At 36.0% G+C, this 10,115-nt stretch overlaps 1 protein-coding gene across 3 annotated transcripts in view; it reads left to right on the forward strand.

Annotated features, from left to right (window-relative positions):
- The window catches only part of TSC22D2 (TSC22 domain family member 2), a 54,369-nt gene extending 46,374 nt beyond the window's left edge, over positions 1–7,995 (forward strand). For all 3 annotated transcript variants that reach the window (XR_003518083.2, XM_027584353.2, XM_027584354.2), the window contains one exon: positions 587–7,995. Coding sequence is in view for 2 of the 3 variants with exons in the window: in XM_027584353.2 (XP_027440154.1) it covers positions 587–847 (261 nt within the window). In the remaining variant the exon portion in view is untranslated. The remainder of the gene's footprint in view (positions 1–586) is intronic.
- The last annotated feature ends 2,120 nt before the right edge of the window (positions 7,996–10,115 follow it).

The raw sequence follows: 10,115 nt of genomic DNA on the forward strand, positions 1-10,115 counted from the left end.
ACTTTATCTCTTCAAGAAATGCTATAACTAGTTTAATACCATTTTAATATCCTTTGTTCTCTTGGTCTAACCTCTAAGCATGTGAGTTTAAATTTTTTTTTTTAATTCTGAGCTTGAAATTGACAATATAAGGAACCTAGTATTTTTGGAAATCACTCCAAACTTTGAAAAGAAATCCTGGGTGGGCCCCTGGGTGGGCCCCTGGGTGGGCCCCTGGGTGGCTTAGTCGGTTAAGCGTCTGCTTTCGGCTCGGGTCATGATCCCAGGGTCCTGGGATTGAGTCCCTTGTCTGGCTCCCTGCTCAGCGGGGAGCCTGCTGCTCCCCCTGCTTGTTCTCTCTCTGTGTCAAATAAATAAAATCAAAAAAAAAAAAGATCCTTGGGCTTGCTGCCTAGTTGGAAACTGGGTTTTTTCCCACCCTTACCTCCCTTAGGGCCAGTCAAGATACAGTAGAAACAGTAAAAGCAAGAGCAGGAAAACTAAGATAAAAATGCCTCGTATTTAATAAGGCACCAGGTAGGCCAGAACCAAATAGCAACACCTTTCTCTTCACTCTTTTTGACATTGCTCATTTTGTTTTTCACAGGATCTGGTGAAAAGCCATTTGATGTATGCAGTAAGAGAAGAAGTGGAAGTTCTAAAGGAACAAATAAAAGAATTAGTTGAAAGAAACTCTTTACTTGAACGAGAAAATGCACTGTTAAAATCTCTTTCAAACAATGATCAGTTATCCCAACTCCCAGCCCAACAGGCCAATCCTGGTAGCACTTCTCAACAGCAAGCAGTGATAGCACAGCCTCCGCAGCCAACGCAACCTCCACAGCAGCCGAATGTCTCCTCAGCATAAAGCTTTCTTGCCTCATTAAGAAAAAAAACTGAAAGCAATCTATCCTTGTGTGCCACTGGTATTCTTTCCACTTTATACGAAAGCAAGTAGCCATGCTTCGGTTGTGTGTTTGGCCTTTTCAGTATTAGACAATCATTCTGCAGGAGCTTTTCCTCCCTTTGAGATGTCATGCAGCATTGTTGATGTCCAGTTTCATGTCATCAGTACACAAGGAGAATAATAGATGGGGTTTATTAAAGCAAGCAAAGTCTGCGTTTTACCTGGTGCGCATGAGTGGGGTCTTTTAAGAGCTTTGGTGGCTCTCCCGTTTTTCCTATTATCCATGGATTTACCCTGAGCCTTCCTATCACATTATAAATAACAGTTCATCTAAAGAGCCACTTTTCTTTCAATATCAGTAACATTTGCCTACGTAAGTTTTCATTTATTTGTGTTTTATTTATTACAGGGCTGCTATTTTCATAATGTACATGAACAATGTCACAGAACTTTTTTAATTTTTTTGAATTATTATAAGTATCAGTAAAGGATTTGAAAGACAGGATTGCATTTAATAGATAAAACGTTTAGGCAATAATTGAACAAAAGAATCCTGGCATATTTCTAACACTAATGGCAATTTACCTTCGGTATTTATTTTCAGTAGTACAGACCCAGCTTGAATGTAAATTTTGTATAGTGTAAGTATGAAGAACATAGTGCAACTGTACAGGTAGTCACCAGTTATTGTGATATAATAAATAATTGGGCTATTTTGATGAAGAAAACTTTGTTCATTTGTTTCTACTTTCTAATAGAGAAATTGCCACGATTCCTCTGCTTTTTGACATTTCGTATGACTTTTCTTTTTTCGGGTGGGAATAAAAAGCTGTGAAATTGTTCAACCTACTTTGTAACCAAAGAAGCAAAGCTGTGTAATGGAGTTTTTTTTATAATGCACATTCTTTATGTATTTTTATTTAGTGTTTTCTCGGTCACAATTTTCTTTGCTGTCTAGCATGATCTGCATGACCTATAATCTTTGAACCACTTTCGTACCTCATGTTTTTATCCAGCACTCTTATTGTAATATGTACTAGTCTGTGAACAATGTCAAATAAAAAAGAACGAACAGGTAGTATGGTGGAGCTGAGCTAGTGTACTGTATACACTAGTTGTAAAAAAAAAAAAAATGAAGTGAGCCATCTTTTGTTCATTTAAAATGGTGTTTTGAATTTCGTATGCAGAAAACGTTTTGTTACATTGCAGATTTTAATGTATTTAATAAATGCAACATGCAGATTAAGTGCAGTGTATACTGAGTATTTAAATTAAAATGTACATTTCATAAATACAGTTTCAAGAGAAAGCATCATTTTGTGTATACTAACACATTAAGTGTATGTCAGAAATTGATGTATAAATATATATTTTAACACATTTTCTGAAATTAAACTGCAGTTTTGTTGAAATATTTGGCTCTATATGTGTTCAAAATTTAATTTGATTAGATTTGTATTTTCACAGTTCAGGATATTCCTTAAATGAAAACCTGTGTTATTAATGACTTAATGATAGTTCTTAAATTTTCAAAGTAAAATAATTTAAAGAATGCAAGAATGGTGAGCAATATTTGTACTCAAGATTCATATTATGTCCGTGACATTTAAGTAAAACCCTTGTCTACCAAAACTTTACTTGAATTCAGAAAGGTGCCTGTAGAAAATTAACATGCTTTGTGTCTGTAGCCAGCTAGCTGATCAGGAGTTAATGAGAACCAATAGTTTGCTCTCCATGTTGTTAAAAGAGGATAAATAAGTGTTTATCTATTTAAAATTAAAACTTCATTAGATTTAGCTACAAACTAAATGCATAAAATTGGAGTGTATGTGGCATCACCAAATATTTTATATTCCAGTTGTGCTGGTATATTGAATATAAACAATTTTAATGTTAACGAATAACATTAGAAGTAACTAAGGAACTAATGACATATCCTTGAAGAAGCAGTCCTATAGATGCGGAGTGAGATTTTAAGTAGAGTCACCCACAGATGAGTTAGAAAATGAAACTTCCATGTTGGAATGTTAACCAGAAGGCTCACCGGGTATGCCCCTCAAATGCAAACAGTGTGATATTTAATACAGGCAAAGAAAAACTAATATTAGGAAAGGTTGAGATTTTTTTGTGAAAATACAAATTTTGGTTCTTGGGATAGAAAAACACTTTATAAATACAAAGTAATCACAAAGGAAATGATTGATACATTAATTTTAAATGGCAATTAAAAGCAATTATTACTACTACATTTTAAAAAAACCACCAGGACAGAAAATAAGGGTAGTTCACAGAAGAAATGGCAGTTTCTCAAGTTTCAGCCTCTAGTAACCTAAGAAATGCAAATTAATATTTAACAAATTGTCATTTGTCTTTTAAATAGGACCTAATGTAGAAAAGGCAAGCTTTCTTATGTACTTCTAGAAAGTAGTTTGGCAATATGTATCAAGAGCCTTAAATATTAATAAACTTTTCAGTTTAATACAAGAAGGTAACTCATGGTGCAGTGTTCAAAAAATACAAAATTACAATAGTGCTTGTCCTTTGCTCTCCCATATCCGCCCCCCCTTCCCTGTGGATTCCCCTCCCCAATATCTACTCCTGTAAACAGCTGTGAAAGGAAGCCTTTACATCCAAACCTACTCTCATGAGGCATGCCCCCACCCCAAAGTGAGGGACAGACTTAAAGGTGAGAAAGCTTATTTTTCATAATCAGATTCACTGTTTTGGGAACAATATCAGACATTCCCCCAAGTGATTAGTTTGTTTAGGAACGTAAGTAAATTTAAGTTTGACCTCAGGAGATTTAAGGTCTCTTTCTCCACATAATTGGAATATTTATTGAGATGCCAATTTGGGGGCACAGTCTTACAGGAATGCCATCGGAATGCCATCTATAATTTTCTCAGTGTAATGTCCACAGACCAAGGTGCCACATAAGTTTTCTGTGGGTTTATTTTAGCCAACCAGAAAATCACAAGTGAAAATTTCACAAGTGAAAAATTTGTTTCTGATAATGGCAATGTGTCTGCAATACAAACCTAACTTTCCCCAAAGAAAATTTATTTTTGGTAGTGAATGATGTGATTTTACAGCTTGCTATGCCCCTCCCAAAAAAGGATTATGAGATATTAAGTATAGTTACTTCAGCTGTATGTTGAAAATAACTGGAGATTTCCAATTCTGTTACATTCTGAGTTAAGTAGAAGTATTAAGACAGAATGCTTTACCATCAAGTCCCCAGAGATGGGTAATCATAACTGCTTTTATTCACAAAGAATTGTCACAGGTCAGAGATAGTGATGTTTCTCCAAGTTCCAAACTCTAGTCACTCCTAGACCTTTTAAAAAGAGCGAGGGGAAGTCCTTAGAATTAGAGTAACAAAAATACCTGTTCTTCATGGGAATTTATCTCTGTAGAACCAGAAATAAAGTATCAGTTGATTTGGAGGGAATACATTTTTAAGTCACGAGTTTTTTGTTTTTTTTAAAGAGGCTCAGTGGCAGGCACTTTGTGACATGACTCAGTTCTCTTTGATAATTTTGTTACGAGGACAAAGCCCAGCTCTAAAGATTTCACAGTTGAGGTCATACACAAACCAACATGTACAATGCAATAATAAAAACAGTCAAGGATGGTTTTGTCAAGGAAGGTTCCCTAAAGAGGTGACACCTGATAAGAAAAAAGTGCTCAAAAGCTTAGAGGAGGGCATAAGCAAAGCTCTTTTGGATAGTCACAGAGTTGTTTCCCAGGAGACAGACATGCAGGCTGACTCATCCACCTTAGTAGGTTGGCCTCGAGAGCAAAAATAATTTATCGAATGATTTTAGGCAGTGGGATTGTGATCAGATAAGCATTTTAGAAAAATTAATCATTCTAGTTATCAATGATGGGCAGTAGATTGGTGAGCTGAAACTGGAAGTGGAGAAGTAATTTAGGAGAGACAATAATGCAGAAATAAGCAAAATTACAAAATGATAAATAGGCAGATTTGTGATGCTCATTAGGAAGTTTGTCTTGGATCTTTCTATATTCCCAACGTCAGGTGCCTATTTTTTCTGCTTCCAAAGAAAGATCTGAGAACCCCAAGTCTTAACAATGTTTTAGTCAAAACTTTTCCTTCCAATAGCCATATACCTCTTTGAAATGGAAGTCTGTGTAGAGGAATTTCACGGATTTAGCAAAAGGGTAAGGGGAATGGAGGAGCCCTGGCTATCACATTTATGCCTCTATAAATTCGGCCCTATAGGTAAACCAAATTTAGTCCTTTTATGGTGACTAGGATTAGAGTGGCCCAGAAGCGTGAGTCCAAAGCCTGTCTTTCAGGGCTATCCCTCCCCAAAAAGAACAATACGGGTTCTGGCCCCATTGCAGATACTGAAACCCAAGTCAAAATAGGTTTTGCTCGCTTCAACTTTTCTTCATTCTTTTGACACAGTTCAATTCAGGAAGGCTTCTTTCTTCCCCGTAAGTCCGCTGCCTAAGCAAAACAACCTTTTCTCCCACCTCCTCCTGCCTCAAACCTAGTACTACTCATGTTTCTATTTTCTAGCAATACTAATGATTTATTGTTTAGTGACGGATATTTGCTCCCTATTTTCCCCTTTTCAGCATTCTAGGATGCGTCCCTGTTACATGTATTTCTATGCCAAGTCGCAGAATTTCTATAGCAAGATCTGTCCTTTGAATGTATGTATTCCTTTGTCAGTGGAGAATATTACTGTCCAAGTGCTATTTAATGATTTCCTTAGTGGGCTACAATTGGTATAACGTGCTATGTTCACAGGTGAAAATTGCTAAGTGAGGCACTATACAAAGCAAGTTAAGGTCATAGACCTCTTTTTTTAAAATAATCATCATAAAAGTGAGACAGTCTTTCAGGATTGGTAATAGGAAAGTATGAAGTTGGTATTTTGCACTGACACAGTCTACTTGGTCATAAAATTTGTTAAACATACTTAATGAGTTAGCTTTATTTTTTCTTCTTCTAACCAGGGAAACTGAAAGATTAGGCAATTTTGAGAATTTTCCCATGATCTGATGTCATGGACTGAGCTATAAAACAGAGCATCTAAATTTATGGACTAACACTGACCACAGAAGCCAAAGTTATCCCTTTAAAAGAGGGAAGGAAAAGGTGTGCTAACTTAGATCATAAAAATAACTGAATTTTAAAACAAGGCAAATGCCACGCTTCTATTTCCCCCCCAAAAAAAGTTTTTACCCTTTCATCTTTCTCTATAATAACCGTAAAGTATTCTTGCCCACTGCAATCCAACTGTTTTCCAGATCACAGTTCTTATCATCATTTCACAGGCAAGCAGCGCATCTATAGGTAGATCATACCTGAGGACGTCATGGACAGCAAGTGAATATTTTTCCCACACTTGGCATGACATAATATCAGGTCAGTGTCTTATTCTAGTGTTTCTACTAAAATATATAATATATAATTTGATCAGGTGCCTGATGGACAGAAAAAAATAAATATGTGTAACTTTGTAAATCCCCTCAAGGTTTTGTTTTTGAGAAGTTTGGGTTTTATTTTTTATTTTATAGAAACGCTGTTGAAATGCACTTCAATTCTATTTCAATTCAGGTGCTGCACCCTGTACTAGATGTTTGGGGATAGAAAGATAAGTGGAACACGATTTGTGCGCTCCAGGAGCTATCATCCAATGTAAAAGAAAACTAAAGTGCCATTGTTTATTCAAAGTATATGTCATAGTTTGTGGACCTCATATAATCTGTTGAATGGAAGGTTCATGTAAATCGACAGTAATATTGCCAGGCCACATGAAACCCTTTGACATTGCCAGGAAACAACTTTAAATCACCAAAAAGCTTTTACATCAAACAATACTTTTAGAAAGAGGGGACTTGGTGAAAAGCTTCCTATCTCTACATTGAGCCTGTGAGGTGTCCCCTAAAAGAGAGAAGTTTACACATTTTTTTAATACTTTAAGTTTGTAGATAATGGAACTGATTTAAATCAAACTTAACTAGAATAGAATTTGTGTGTCATGAGTTATATTATCTATTGTCTCATAAGCAACACACTCATTATCTTGGCTGACAAAATCAGCTACCATTCAATGAACCAAGTTAAGAATAACTCAGGTGCCTGATGCCAAAAATAAATCTGATAGAGCTGAGAATCCAGAAACAATTATTATTCAGTAAAGGATAAAAGTAACATTTCAAATCAGTAAGGGAAGAATGGACTAATAATAAATAGTATTGGGATGACATAACCATTTGGGAAAAATAATTTAGATCTCTAGCTCACAGAAATTAATTCCAGCTAGACAAGCAGTAAGTCTTACGCTTTTTGGTTACATATCCCTTAGAAACCTCCCTCTAAAAATGCAGATAAGCAAGAAGTTTTACAAGTTTATGAAGTGATGCCCAACCTCAGCAAAATAAAGGAAATGCACATTAAAAAATAAACTATCTCAAATCCAATTGGCAAATACTTAAAATATATGTAAATCACAAGCCTGCAAGGGTGTGGAAAAACAGGAATCCTACGTTGCTAGTAAATGTATAAATTGGCACAGCTACCTTTAAAGGCAGTCGAATGATATCCGTTAAAATTTAAAATTCACATGCCCTGTCACCCAACATTTCCAGTTTTTAATGAAACACACTTTTCATACTTGTGTTCACAGGATGGCCTTGTACAATTGTACCTTTGTAATAAAGTAAAATTGGAAAAAACAAAATACCCATCAAGAGGATGGAACAATATACAACACTGGGCATCAATGAAAAAGAATAAGATTCATACACATACTGACATGGAAAGATCTCGAAGATACAATAAGTTTTTTGAAAGTTTGGAGGAAAATAAAGGCTAATACATGCAATACATATGATACCATTGATTTTAAGACGCATATATACATATACACACACACAAATAAATACTGTATAGTGTACTTCTTAAGTACCTATTTGTATATTATAAAAATGTACAGAGAAGGTCTGGAAGAATACTAACCAAACTGTTAACAGTAGTTTGGTGGAGTGCATTAGCTTTAACTGTAATATTCGATGTTTTTGAGTATGCATTCATGTATTGTTTGTGTAATGACAAATTAATAAATTAGAAATAAAATAAAATAGAAGGTGTTTTCTTCTTGTCTTCTGCTAACGTCCCCCCTGGTGCTCTGGGTCTCATTGTTTTCAGCCTCCTCCCCTCCCCTTTCCCTCTCTTTCACTTCTCCTTCCCCCTCTCCTGGGATTTCATCGCATCACTGTTTATACAGGCTTAATATGTAAATATGTGATAAATAAGTCACCCTCTCCGCCTAACTGGGAGTGTGCTCCCTCCACTTGCTTTTTCTGCTACCTATTCCGCCTTTCTACTTCTTCCTCTTGCACTCACTGCTTGTTGCACGCAGTCTGGAACGGTCCTCCAAAACCGTTTTCACAGGGTCACCAATGATCACTGCGTTGCTAATTCCATCCAGGAAGTTTCAGTCCTTATCTTATTGAACAGTTTTACCTAATTTCGGTTTATTATTATTTGTTTAGTCTAGCAGATAGTTTTCTACCTGTTCATTTCCCTTCTTTTCATTTTTTTAGGGGTTTCTCTTGTTAAAAAGTATACATATATATATATGAGAGAGAGAGTTGAATTTCCAATTTGTCTTTAATAGATTAATCCATTTTCATGTATCATTACAAGCATATTTGGCTGTATTTTTGCCATCTTATTTTGTGTTTTCTCCTTAGAATGCTATCTAGTTCCCCCCTCCTTTTCTCCCTTTTCCTGGCTTTTACTCAGTTGATTGTTTTCTTATTCATATTTTACCCCTCTGATCTTTGGGAAGTTATACATTCCATGTCTGTTCTTCCAGTGGTTTGTCTTCTAAATTTTTTATCATTTTGCTGTGGAAATTTATAGTCATATACAAAAGTAAACAGTATAATGAACTCCTATATACCTACCACCCAGCTTAAACAATTATCCACTCATGAGCAATCTTTTTTTTTAAGATTTTATTTATTTTTTGACAGAGAGAGACACAGTGAGAGAGGGAACACAAGCAGGGGGAGTGGGAGAGGGAGAAGCAGGCTTCCCGCTGAGCAGGGAGCCCAATGCGGGGCTCGATCCCAGGACCCTGGGATCATGACCTGAGCCCAAGGCAGCCGCTTAAAGACTGAGCCACCCAGGTGCCCCACTCATGAGCAATCTTATATTATTTACACTTGCACCAATTTTCCTCACTATCCTCTGGATTATTTTGAAAGAAATTCAAGATCTCATAATATTTCCTCCATTCCTATTAAATTTCAGCACATCATTCTAAAAGATAAGAATTATTTTTTTAAAAAAACCCATATTACTATTATCCCACTTCAAAATTAACAATAATTCCTTAATATTATTAAAAATCTAGTTTATGTCTACATTTCCCTGCTTGTCTTAAATTTTTTTATAGTGAATGTGTTGGAATTCAGATAAAAATAAGGTCCCTACAGTGCAACTGGTTGGCATGCCTCTGAAGTCTCTTTTAATCTATAGATTCCCTACTCCCCTCTGTTTCCCTTGAAATTCTTTAAAAATTAGTGTTGTTTGTCCTGTAGTTTTTCCAAAGTCTGATTTTTCCTGATTGCATTCTGGTAGAATCATCTGTCCCCTAGAGTTAGATTAGCTAATTAGATCTACAAGCTTAATCAGATTCAGGTTCATATTTTATCCAGATTAATTAATAAGTGATGGTGTATACTTCCATCCTATAATGTCTGTTTGTCCCTATTTTGTGATTTGGGCAGCAATTAATAATCACTGTCTAGACCAGTAGCCTGTTAATTCCGTCATTCCTTCTTACTCATACTTCTCTAAAGAGAAACTCGCCCTAATCAGCTATTCAGTTACCCTGAGGTACGGTTCATATAAGGAAGACAGGGACTTAATTCTTTCCTTTTATTTCTCAGTTTTCAAAATAATGAGTTGTATACCTACAAAGGAATAAAAATAAATAAGGAGTGACTAAGGAAGACTTACTCTGATATTTACTCTGAGAAGAGGGAAGAGAGGATGAAGGGAGTTGATTTAGGATGCTGTATTTCAGGTGTTGGTAGGGAGAAGCCAGGAAAAGAAAACTCCCAACAAGTTGGAAGATGGGAAATGGCAACCTAAAGACTGGTCTGGGGGCACCTGGGTGGCTCAGTCAGTTAAGCGTCTGCCTTCCGCTCAGGTCATGATCCCAGGGTCCTGGGA

Source organism: Zalophus californianus, chromosome 1, assembly GCF_009762305.2.
Source record: "Zalophus californianus isolate mZalCal1 chromosome 1, mZalCal1.pri.v2, whole genome shotgun sequence".
Taxonomy (NCBI): domain Eukaryota; kingdom Metazoa; phylum Chordata; class Mammalia; order Carnivora; family Otariidae; genus Zalophus; species Zalophus californianus.